We start from the raw sequence: 12632 nt of genomic DNA, 5'->3' as shown, positions 1-12632 counted from the left end.
TGAAAAAAAAAGTATCGCCCCAATCTTAAGAGGCCGCGACTATAGGGTTTAGACTTAACAGTTCTCCTGCCTCCCTCGCCTCCCCCAACGCGCCGTCTAGGGTTTCACAGCCGCATTCCCGATCCACTCGAGCGCCCCGCCCCGCCCCGCCCCGCCTCCATGGAGTTCGACGAGTACGAGTACCTGGAGAAGGCGGTGGAGCCCGCTCCCCCGCTGGCCAATGGTTCCGGCGACAAGGACCGAGGCTCGCGCCGCCGCGAGGGCGGGGAGGACCGCATATCGAAGCGCTCCCGCTCGGGGGAGGACCGCGACCGGGACCGGCACCGCAGCGGCCGGGAGCACCGTGACCGGGATAGAGATGACGGGAAGGAGAAGGAGAGGAGCCGCGACAGCCGCGGGAAGGATAGGGACAGGGAAGGCAGAGAACGGGAGAAGGAGAGGGGGGACAGGCACCGGCTCAGAGAGAGGGAAGTGGAACGGGAGCGGAGGAGCCGGAGCCGCTCGGAGCGGCGCCGTGCTGAGGAAGAGGAGATGGTGAGGGAGCTGGAGCGGGAGCGCGAGCGCAGCGAGCGACACCTCCATCGCGGTGACGTCAGGTACGAATTCATGAACTCTCCTGTATAATGCTATTGGGACACGTCTGATGCAATTCAAATTAATGGTCTTGTTACGAGCCCGTTGGATTGTCAATTGGTAAAGGTCTGTGATGTGATTCATAGAGGCTAAGTTTCTAGTTCCAAACCCTTTGTAGGGTCAGTTACCAAAACCAACATTTTGTCATCCTGGGCCTTGTTCTGGTAAGCATCTGTACAAGCTTTAAGTCTTTAAGAGAGTAGAGCTGGGGGTTGGATTTGCTTGATTGAGTGCACACGATTCTCTGTTGCTTTAGAAATTTTGTATAGCTATGTGTTGTAGTGTGCAGTTTATATGTATTAGTAGCTTTATGACTTTCTTTTGGCACATACATGTCAAACATAGTGAGTTTGCATTAGTACCAATCACCAGTGTTTATAGGGCTGCTAACATATGACTGTAGTTTATTTTTATATTATCATCTAGGGTTGTTAAGTTTGAATATTGAATATTAATATGGGAACTCGCAGATATGATACGATAGAGCCGTCTTCAGATGGTACCTGCAATTGGGCCTGACTCAAGATATCAGGTCACCATTCTTTTTTTTTTTATCAAATCCTTGTGGAGTACTTGCAAGTTAACAACATGGATTGGGCTGGCATGGTTGGGGGACATGGATTGGGATGGTACAGTTGGGGTTTTGGACACATTTGATTATTTGTGCTTATTAGGGATGAATATAATAATACAGTTGGGGTTCTCGGAGTTGTACAGGAGGAGGGAGATGTGAGTTTGGAAGGTAGTAGTGCCTAAGAAGGATACCTTTCGGTATCTGGGATCGATGCTACAGAGGGATGGAGCAGTGTTTTAAAGGTGTCGCCTAGGCGACGCCTAGGCGTCCAGGCGTACCCAGCTTGCCTTGGGAAACAGTGGCGCCTTGTCGCCTAGGCGCCGCCTAGGCGCCGCCTAGGCGTCCAGGCGTACCAAGCACTCGCCTGGACGCCTAGCCGCCTTTAAAACATGGGGATGGAGATATTGATGCGGACGTTAGCCATAGAATCAAAGCAGGGTTGATCAAGTGTCGACAAGCTTCTGGCATTCTCTGTGATAAGAGGGTATCACAAAAGCTAAAAGGCAAGTTCTATAGAACGGCGATTAGACCGGCTATGTTGTATGGAGCAGAATGTTGGCCTACAAAGATTCGACATGTTCAACAACTGAGTGTTGCAGAAATGTGTATGTTGCGATGGATTTGCGGTCACACAAGAATGTACCTAGTTCGGAACAATGATATACGTGATCGCCTAGAGGTAGCACCAATTGAAGAAAAGCTTGTCCAACGTCGGTTGAGGGTTTGGCCATGTTCAAAGGAGACCTCCAGAGGCACCAGTGCATTGTGGAGTCCTAAGCCAAGCTAATAATATGAGGAGAGGTAGAGGAGGACCGAAATTGACATGGGGGGAGGCAATAAAAAGAGATTTGAAAGCTTGGGATATACCTAGAGATCTATGTTTGAATAGAAGTACTTGGAAAGCAGCTATTGAAGTGCCTGAACCGTGACTTGGGGCTCTTGGTGGGTTTCAACTCTAGCCTACCCCAACTTGCTTGGAATTGAAAGGCTATGTTGTTGTTGTTGTTGTATATAATAATAATAGTCACAATTCTATTTTTAGTGCTTCATGCCTTGTTTATGCTGCTTCGTTAAATATGTTCTCTTTTCTCGTTGTGAAGGCGTAGGAAAGATGATGGGGCAGAGCCAGAAATTGATCCAGAAAGGGACCAGAGGACTGTATTTGCCTTCCAGGTTGATTTTTTAATAAAGTGCTCTACTGTACTAGTTTATACTTTGACCCATTAAACTTAAACTAATGTTAGTAAGCATTACTGCAGCTATCTTTGAAGGCAGACGAAAGAGATGTTTATGAGTTTTTCTCAAGGGCTGGGAAGGTAAGATGCTTCCAGGTTTTTATATTTATTGTTATTAGTTGGGCAAATATCAGCATTTGATGCTGTAGGCATTTGTTTGCTATGTCCCCCACAAAGTAAAACATATGATGTCACACATTGCTGTTTTTACTTTTTAGTGAAATGGATTTTTTTTTTTATCAAATCTCCACATATGAGACAATTTATATCATTTCAAATGTAAGAGCATATTTTAGAATGTTACATGCTTACAATCTCACATGTGTCTACATCTGTGAAAAGAGCATAACATTTCTCATATGGTAAATTGGGATTTTGATGATTTGATATCTGATTTCTAATGTTTATGTTAACATTTTCCAGGTTCGTGATGTTCGTCTTATCATGGACCGAAACTCAAGACGTTCTAAAGGAGTTGGGTGAGCATTGTATACCTGTTATGATCCTGATTTGTGCGGTAATCTAGAGATGTACTAAACTTGTGTATTTATTATTGTTTGCGGTTAGCATATTTGTGGGGGCATTGTCTGGGGTTTAGCTTTAGTATCTCCAGAATTGTGCCACATAAAATGGCCGGTTAGGATTTTGATTGTGTCCTGGATGACAGCATACACTTGTGCTCAGGAAACCTTAAAAAATATACTTTTCCCACCATGGACGAACCGAATTTCATTGCCCAATAGCAGTGACATTACAAAAGTTTAACAATTCATATTTATGTGCTTAACCAAAGCTAACCAGGCTGCCAATTTTGTCGAGTGCATTTTCATTTGTTAGTTGGTAGTTTTTTCGAGTGCAATAAGACTATCTTTCTAAGTGGTTGTCCTATTACTTGATCTTTTTTAATTCGGCTTGCTTCCTGCAAAAATATTAGTGCTTAAGCATTGAATCACCTTTTTAAACATTGTTGTGGATCAACTTCTGTGTATTGGGGATTTACTTCTATCAAAATAAATAGCTGATTTTGTGACCGTTGACTATGATTTTTTTTCCTTTTTTTAAAAAAAAATCTATTAGTGGCCATATAATTGTGTGCTCATCATTTGTAGTTCATGTTTCACATTTTTCTGGGGATCATTTTTCATCAATTGGTCATACTCAACAGGATTGCACACTGAAATTTTTAATTTGGTCTACCTGCTGGGATTATCGGCAATTTACAAGATGGAATATTAGATCATTCTGATGTCAGTCAGCAGTCGAGGACAGTTTGATTCCAGTGTATTTGACAAACACTTGGTGCAGGTTTCTAGGCACACCTCCTACACAAATTTTGATCAAAATGCCTGAAGTTTTCTGTGAAAAATTGAAATATCTTAACATATGATGCCCCACTTATTGCTCTTTCCTTTTTTCTTTTACAGGAAGACATCTTTTCTTGGACGCTTCGATATTTGTACTAAACATATATCTAAATTTGCAGGTACATTGAGTTTTACGACGTTATGTCTGTTCCAATGGCAATTGCTCTGTCTGGTCAACCGCTGCTTGGACAAGCAGTGATGGTTAAGCCATCTGAGGCTGAAAAGAACTTAGTTCAGTCAAATGCGACATCAGGTGGTGCGGCTTCAGGTGGAGCAAGAAAGTTGTATGTTGGCAATCTTCACTCAAATATTACTGAAGACCAATTGAGACAGGTACATTCGATATGATCTTGTATTGCTCACCCCGCTTATAAGTTATTCATTTATCATTCCTTTTTTTACACTATATGATTTTTTTTCAAATTCATGATGGAAAAAACCGCTGAGGCAATAGCAAAAGTTTTTAGTGTATTTTGTCAATTAATTATTTGCTTATGTATTGGGATATGTCGGTACTTCATTTTAATAAGGTGTACTAAATAACCGTTGGGCTTCAGTTAGTCCTGTGAGATTCAGGGTTTCACTTGTGCCTAAAATTTAATGTGACCAAAACTACTATTGACAAAATAGTTTTGTTCATTGCTGCATGTTGTTTTGTGGAGAATTAGTTCTCCAAGTCCATATTATCATGTTTTACTTAACGATGTTTTTCATTATGTCCGAATAGGATTGATGGAATGACTGCTACTTGTATTTAGTTCCTCACTATCCATTGTGTGTGATGATAAGTTTCTGTCTCCAGGTATTTGAACCATTTGGGCAAGTGGAGCTTGTACAGCTTCCTCTAGATTCAATGACTGGATTGTGCAAAGGTTATGGTTTTATTCAGGTAAGTTTTTCCCCTGAAGCTCCACCATTGACCATGTCTCTGTTTATTCTTACTATGTTGTGCCATGCAGTTTGCACGGCTTGAAGATGCAAAAGCTGCACAGAGCTTGAATGGGCAGCTTGATATCGCCGGCAGAGTTATTAAGGTAACATTTCATAGGAATCATGTGGTTTACGGAACAGATAATACATGGTTGACAATAGTCCATCCATTTAACACCCTTGTTTTTTTCCTTCAACCAGGTTTCAGCTGTTACTGATCATGTGGGAGTGCAAGCTAGTGGAGCAACTACTGGAGATTTAGATGACGATGAAGGTGGAGGCTTGGTGGGTGAACTTATTTGGTTCAACATGTTGGATAACCTTATATAACTGGGGATTTCTATGCCTTCTATAAGTTTTTGGACCTTGATATTTGGGCAAAGCAGAGGTTTTAACCTTGCATATATGTTACAAACAGAATCGTCAGAATTTTGGGAGGTTCCGTTCACATATAATAATCTTACAAAAAATATGTCGAGATATTTAATTTATTTTTTCTGAAGCATTATGCAACTATTAAGATTTATGTGTTCTTGTTAGGCATTTGGATAGAATGGTTTGACATTGAAAGACTTGCCGAGTTGTTATGATAGGGAAGCTAGAATGTGTACATAGTTGACTCATGTTTGTGGTTACTTTTTTATTCATAAGAAATTCAGATTCTTTTATCTTCTATATTTATTACAATTTGCAAGCTACATATGTCAGAAAAGGTTAACAGCTGGGCCTGGTATATCATAGCTCGGTTCATATAAAATGTGCTGTTTGTATTCTGTCGTATCTTGTAGAATTGGCAATGCGCTGGCAATGAATGTATGGGGCTAAACATATGAATACTGACATTCACCTTAATTTTTTTCATCATTCAGACCTTTCTCATAGCCTCTAAACTGTTTTGATGTTACCACTTCACTTGGTAGTTGGCATAAATGCATTATGCTAAAGGGGAATACTGGGGAATGGGGTGGTCAACCAGTCATCCTACATATATCAATGCTTCTTGCTAGAGGATTTTGCTCTATTTGATGCATTTGTTAAACATGTGCAGGCACTAAATGCAAGCTCCAGAGCTGCTCTTATGCTCAAATTGGACAGGAGTGGTACTGCAACCAGGTATTTGTTAAGTCTTTCTTGACAAGAGTGCACTTGGCATGACTTGATCAATTTGGCTTCATTCCTGACTTCAGTTGCTAACTTCTTTAACTAGGGTTATTTATCAATAGTAGATTAAAAATGTTTTGTCAATTTGTGCAGCTATATACTAAAATCAGGTTAACAAGGTTGCACCGCACACCTCTAGCTTATGTCCTATGGTGTTATTCCAGTGACCGTCCACAGATTGCTGTCACCTGACATACCGTTGGGGATGGGGTATCATTGCTTTGAAGAAATTAGATAAATAGAATAAAAGTCCTCTATGAATTTGCTAATTAAAGCATATTGGGATCATCGTTTTGTACCAAAGCCTATTTTACTGATGTACATATTAGCATCAGGATTTATTTTTCCTGGCATATTGATTGTTAAGTTCATTCTTCATGGAGCTTATTTCATTATCTAGAGTTTTGGTTGCCTCAGATAGTTACAGTAATAATTTGCTATTTGTGTGTTGTTGACTTTTTTTCTTGGTTATCTACAGCTTAACTGGTGGTATTGGTGCTGCTGGAGTGGCTTTACCAGCTACTTCAGTTATTGGGGCTCCAGGAGCTGCTTCTCTTCTATCACCAACAGTTGCTTCTGTTGGATCAGTTCCTGGGGCACCTGTGCTTCCTGTTACCACTCAGAATGTGATCATGTCTACACCTACAGAATTCTTGTTGCTTAAAAACATGTTTGACCCAGCGTTGGAGGTATTCCTCTTTTGCACATGTGTTTGTTCATGTATTTTAGGCATGCCACAGGCATGATGATTTTTTTGTTTGGCTGATTCAAAATTTGTCTTCCTTGGCATTTGTACATTTGTTTCAATACTGACCTGACTGATGAGAAGTTTTTTCTTTTTATTTTTCAGATGGATCCTGATTTTGACTTGGACATTAGAGATGATGTCCAAGATGAATGTTCCAAGTTTGGTGCAGTGAAGCATATTTTTGTTGACAAGTAAGTTGTCTTTCCCATTGTTCAATATCCTTCCGTTTGAAATAATAGTTCAACTTAGTTACGTTTATAGAAAAAATCACCTACATATACAACATCAAATTAGTTTCCCTAAATTCTCCATGAAATATGTTTTTATAGTGCATTTATTGAACTTGTAGATGCTACTATATTTTTCTTAAAACTGGGTCAAAGTTAGAAAAGTTTGACGTAGGACAAGTCAAAAGTATAATTTGGACAGAGGGAGTGGAATTTGTCTTGGTTGTTCTAACAATAGTAGTGTAATGTGACTTTGGTCTACTTAATCAACTCAATTATATTTATGTTCTATCTATTCCTAATTTGATTAATGTTTTTTTTGTTAAATCTGTTGCAGTTTAGTTTGTTCCTTTTTCTAATGGTGTTTACTTTGGTTCTGAACTCAAGGCTATATTATGTGGCCGTGTTGTCTATTCTCAACTTCAACTAACATGTCACTTGTGTTGCTGTTGGAGCAGAAATACTGCAGGCTTTGTGTATCTGCATTTCGATAGTGTGTCTGCAGCAGCGAAAGCCCAACAAGCACTTCATGGAAGATGGTTCGCGGGAAAGATGATTACAGCGACATTTATGGTAATGTGATCCTGAATTCGATGCCATGTTTCTTAGCCCTTGTTTAGTACCACCCCAACTTCCAAAAAGTTGTTACAGTACCTGTCACATCGAATGTTTGCGGCCCGTGCATGGAGCATTAAATGTAGACGAAAAGAAAAACTAATTGCACAGTTTGGTGGGAAATTGCGAGACGAACGTTTTGAGCCTAATTAGTCCACGTTTGAACACTATTTGTCAAATAAAAACGAACGTGCTACAGTAGCCCTAAAATCCAAATTCCTACCACTAAACACAGCCTTAATGGATAACTTGTTCCTATTTTTTATTGAACTTTTTTTTAAACATTTCCTTTATTTTCTGCAGTCCGCCCAGGAGTACAGTACGAAGTTCCCAAACTTGTGAGCATAAGCGAGGAATAGTTGGCCAGACCCGCATAGTTGGCTACTTGGCTCGTAGTGTTCGCAAGTGCTGTATTGTTGGATGGTAGACTAGACGAACACCTTATTGATTGTATGACAGGATAGTCGCAGTACTGGGCGTCAGTACAATGTTTTATGTACTTCATTTACGCGTCACACAGTGACCAACCCTTATTTTTGTCCACCGAATGAAATGCCCCTATATGATCTCCAGGCTTGTTGGCATATCCACATATGGTTAATTTTCTCTGGACGGTCTGTCGTAGAGTGTCTCCGAGAGTTTCCAAGAATTTCTTTCCAAAATTATGGAGTTTTTCAACTCGTCAAAATAGGAGGAATAAATAAGATCCTTATAATTTTGCATCAGTTCTATATTATATCCAAGTTATTTCTATTATGTACGTTTGTAACCTTTTTAAACTCTTTATTCTTTCCTCGGGTAAGTCTGTACATTTGCATCAGGATCCTTTTAAACTCTTTATTCTTTCTTTAGGTAAGTCTGTACATTTGCATCAGGAATCTTTTTAAACTCTTTATTCTTTTCTTAGGCTAGGAGTTGTTGGAGATGGATTTTTTTTCATTCTTTTAAAAAATCATGAATTGAGAAGCATTATTGAGTAGCTCTTAGGTATATACCTAAACAAAAACGTTACATAAATCACGACGATACCTTAATTAATTCCCCTGTCTTGGGACATACGTCACCATCAACGAATTTTGGTCCGCTTTCCTATGTTTCTCATTTTTATTGTTATATTTTCTGATGTTGATGTTTTGATGTGTTTTTCCTTTCGCCAAGAAGTCCATTTCAATCCGTTGCGTTTTATTTTACTCCACTGATACTGTTTTTGGTTATTTTGTTTTTTTTTTCACCAAGAAATTCACCGGCAAAGTAAGAAAAAACAACCAGCTCCAACGGATGGGTCTATTTTGCTCCAACCACGTTGCATATACTAGATGATATTCTAAAGCAAGATATTATGCGCGTTGCTGTAGGAACTCTAAGCTGTCATTTTTTATATGGCTCACGAAAAACATACCTTCCAAAATAATTGATGAAATCCATCATGTAATATTATGTTAAAAATGGTAGAGTTGTTTTTTTTACCGTAAAATACTGTGGGGGAGATCCCCATAGTGAGGACTTTTCATTTAAAAGAAGAGTACACCTTACAAAGGGGTACTAACTAAAAGCATCTAGCCAAACACCAAATGATGATCACAAGTCATCTTTAAATCTAACAAGGTAACATTGATTTTTAAAATTTCAACCAGACGGCTATGCTTGGTTCATGCTGTTGAAAAACCTTGTCATTGTGCATCTTCCATAGCTCTCATGCTACGATCAGTGCTGCCTCAGTGAAGAAAGGAATGTGTGTCGTCCTCGCTTGCGTCAATCTATCCAACAGCTGCCTCAGTGGTAAAATTGTTACTGTAGGATTTATATATAATAAATAAAGTAGAACTAAGGCTGCAGTAGAGAACCAACCAACGGAAATGGCGCCATGAGGTGGGTAAATGAAAATGACAACTAAAATCTTATTAATCTTTATAAAACTAGGGCTGCAAAGGTATTCGAGAACTCGGAAAGACGAACGGGCAGAGGACGGCACAACGGTAGCATGGCGTTCTAGTCCATGGCAGCCCAAATCACAGTTCACAGACCACGTACAAGGCCCAATGGGAAAGTAACGCTTCGTCTTCGTCTGAATGTGTGGCGTTCTTATTCTCAGCGATTCGACCCCAGTCCCCAGTGTTCGAGATAAATGAGCTATGTTTGTGAGTAAGATTCGGAGATGATTACAGGGGTACGATTTAGGGATATGTGTTCATAGGAGTGAGTATGCGTACATATTAACGTCTATGCTATGCTGTGTAATTTAAAAAAAAAAAGAATTCACTCACTCCCACGAAACAAACAAAAGGTTTTTAAACTCTCTAGCTCGCATCCTCTCTTTTCAATTACCCCCAACTAAGCGTGTTGTTTGGAAAAGTAAGATATGGAATTGACTATTCCACCTTTTTTCTACAAAATAATTGAAATGGTAGAGCTTTTTTTCGCCTTAGTAGGAGTAAGAGTACATTGTTTTTTGAGATATTTACTTGTATGATCCTCAAAATAACGTATATTCCTTTCATGGTTCATTTTTTAACTTACCTGTAATGTCTGAAAATGAAATTCACTTACTTGTATGGTCTTCCGTTCGTTTCTGGCACTTAACGGTAGAGATTGGAAACGGATCGGATACGGACGGATATCACTAATAATACATTTATTTTCATATTTATGTTCGAATTTCGGATTCAAATACGGATAACCATGTCAGATAGGATACGATTGGATATCGACATAATAAATATGAGATTTGAATATTCGGATACGGATACGGTATCGGATGTTGAATATTTGGATTTGGATATGGACAGATCTGAACCCCTCTAAACGGATTCAGGTCTTGAATACGGTCGAAAAATATCCGTACTAGTTTTCATCTCTACTTAACGGTGTTAAGTCAATGGTAAAATGACTATTTTATCCCTGGACGAAAAAAACAAATGCAGAGTTTAGTTTGTCTTTTTTAGATTTGGAGTAATATTACGGGAGGGGCCAACTAGTGCCGCGCAATATTACTCCAAATCTAAAAATACAGGAGTAGAAAACTACAAAGGTATTTATAGTAACAAAAGAGGCCAAATTGGTTGGATTTATTTTCTCATATGAAACTCCATAAAGCTCCTAGATTCCGCGCTCTCTCAAGGCTTTGGTTACTGTTCACATACGGGGCGCCCAGCCGTCGTCTGCCGCGTTTTTCTCATATATCACTAAAGCACGTGCATAATACTGGTTAGTGCAGCGGCGTTAATTAGGCATTAACCGGAGCAAAGCGGCTGACAGGGTGCAAAACCAGGCCTGTGTTTTTCTTTCCAACCAGTCCTGCAGCCTCCCAAACATCGACATCCTTTGGCTCCTCTCCGCTTGGCAGCTTCCAATCGAAGTGGTACAGAAGGCTCGCCAGTGCAAGCTCCATGTTGGCCACTCCAAGGTTTGCTCCCGGGCACATCCGACGGCCAGACCCGAACGGGAGGTACTCGTAGCATGTCCCTTTGTAGTCTAGGTTCGTGTCCTCGAACCGCTCCGGCTTGAATTCCTCGGCGTCTTCCCAGTACTTGGCGTCCCTGCAAATGGCCCAGACGTTGACGAACACGCATGTACCCTTAGGGATGTCGTAGCCCATGACTTGGCACGTCTCGCGGCATTTGCGTGGAATCAGGAGCGGCACCGGGCAGTGCAGCCTGAGCGCTTCCTTCAACACCAGCTTGAGGTAGCTAAGGTTTGCCCTGGTCAGGTCGTCCTCCGTGATCGTGGTCTTCCCCTTGAAGGCCTCCCAGACCTCGGCCTGCGCTTTGGCCATCGTGTCCGGGTACCGGATCAGCTCTGTCATGCACCAGGTCAGCGCCGTCGACGAGGTGTCGCTGCCCGCGCCAAATAGGTCCTAGTTGAGACAAAATTAATTAAACCAGCAATTGATCGGTTAAATTCCAGCTTGGTAGCTAGCCTCTTTCTGATCGAAGTAAATTAAAGCAAGCTAGGCGGTGATGGGAACAAGACTTACAAACATGAGCGCCATGACGATGTCGTCGGTGAGCTCGATGGGCAAGCCGCCCTCTTTCTGCAGCCTGAGCAGGACAGAGATCATGCTCTCGTTTGAAGTCTTGTCACCCCGGTCCATGGCTTCCCTGGTCTCGCGGATGATCTGCCCGAGGATGCGCGCCATCTCGTCGCGGCACGCCATCGCCTTGCGTGGCGCCGTGCTAAGACTCTGCAGCAGCCTAGATGACGGGAAGATGTTAGCTACGCTTAGCTCCGCCGACACCCGGATGCCAGTGTCCAAGGCATCCAGGTACTCCTCCTGATACTTGCACCGGCTGCCAATGGACTCCCTGACGAAGGCGTCGTTGATGAAGCTAGAGATCATCTTGGACAGGTCGACGGTGGCGCCGGCGGCGGCGGACGCGGCGAGGCTCCGCAGGAACCGCGCCACCTCCTCCTCGCGGATGCGCTGGAACGACTGCACGCGCGATGCGCTCAGCAGCTCCAGTACGCAGAGCTTGCGGAGCTGGCGCCACTGCACGCCGTAGGTCCCGAACACCAGGTCCATGCCGTTGAAGGTGAGTATGTCGACGGTGCTGTTGATGTGACGGTCGGCGAACGCGACGTCGTGCGTCTTGGTGATCGCCTGCGCGGCCTCCGGCGACGACACCACCAGCGTGGGTACCTCGCCCAGCCACAGCATCATGAGCGGCCCGTGCTCGTGCGCCAGGTCGCGCATCGCCCGGTAGGGCAGCGGGTTGCTGACGAGATGGTGCATGCTGCCTATCAACGGCAGCGTCCATGGCCCTGGAGGCAGGTTCAGCTTCGGCTTGGTCACGAGCAACGACTTGAGCTTGGAGAGGACGGCGACCAGCACCACCACGGCCACGGCGAGGAGAACCTTGTCCTCCATTGTGGCTACCTAGTAGCTACTTAATTGCGTATATGTTTATTTAGATACTCCACGTATTTGCTGCAGGAGATTACAAAAAAAATTAAAAATGAAATTAAGTAGAGATGGTATGGAATAGCTTGTATTAAGAGGATTGAAAGTTAGTGGCATGATATATCTATTAGTGAAAGATGATGTGGATAGTTAGTGGAATATGACGTGGATGTCTTGCGTATTAAAACAGAACTTGAGATGACGTGGATCGCTTGCACTAAGAGGTTGGAAGTTAGTGACATGACATG

At 42.2% G+C, this 12632-nt stretch overlaps 2 protein-coding genes across 3 annotated transcripts; one reads left to right on the top strand and one right to left on the bottom strand.

Annotated features, from left to right (window-relative positions):
- Positions 1–70: 70 nt before the first annotated feature.
- LOC136525732 (uncharacterized) lies at positions 71–8020 on the top strand. Of its 2 annotated transcripts, none has more exons than XM_066518619.1 (13): positions 71–596; positions 2308–2380; positions 2467–2523; positions 2866–2921; positions 3926–4139; positions 4609–4695; positions 4766–4840; positions 4938–5021; positions 5785–5849; positions 6376–6586; positions 6748–6836; positions 7331–7445; positions 7791–8020. In XM_066518619.1, exons 1-13 carry the CDS (start codon positions 160–162, stop codon positions 7827–7829), a joined length of 1602 nt encoding a protein of 533 aa, XP_066374716.1. In that variant the 5' UTR covers positions 71–159; the 3' UTR covers positions 7830–8020. The 2 variants fall into 2 exon arrangements, with proteins under 2 accessions (XP_066374716.1, XP_066374722.1); XM_066518625.1 differs by lacking the exon at positions 71–596 and adding an exon at positions 1112–1165.
- Positions 8021–10592: 2572 nt separating this feature from the next.
- On the bottom strand, positions 10593–12351 carry LOC136539027 (dolabradiene monooxygenase-like). Its single transcript, XM_066530956.1, has 2 exons — positions 11461–12351; positions 10593–11340 (listed from the first exon to the last, which is right to left on the bottom strand). Exons 1-2 carry the CDS (start codon positions 12349–12351, stop codon positions 10711–10713), a joined length of 1521 nt encoding a protein of 506 aa, XP_066387053.1. The 3' UTR covers positions 10593–10710.
- Positions 12352–12632: the final 281 nt, after the last annotated feature.

Source organism: Miscanthus floridulus, chromosome 2, assembly GCF_019320115.1.
Source record: "Miscanthus floridulus cultivar M001 chromosome 2, ASM1932011v1, whole genome shotgun sequence".
Classification (NCBI taxonomy): Eukaryota; Viridiplantae; Streptophyta; class Magnoliopsida; order Poales; family Poaceae; genus Miscanthus; species Miscanthus floridulus.
The sequence above is the reverse complement of the archived record's forward strand: the minus strand, read 5'-3'. Positions and strand labels throughout refer to the sequence as shown.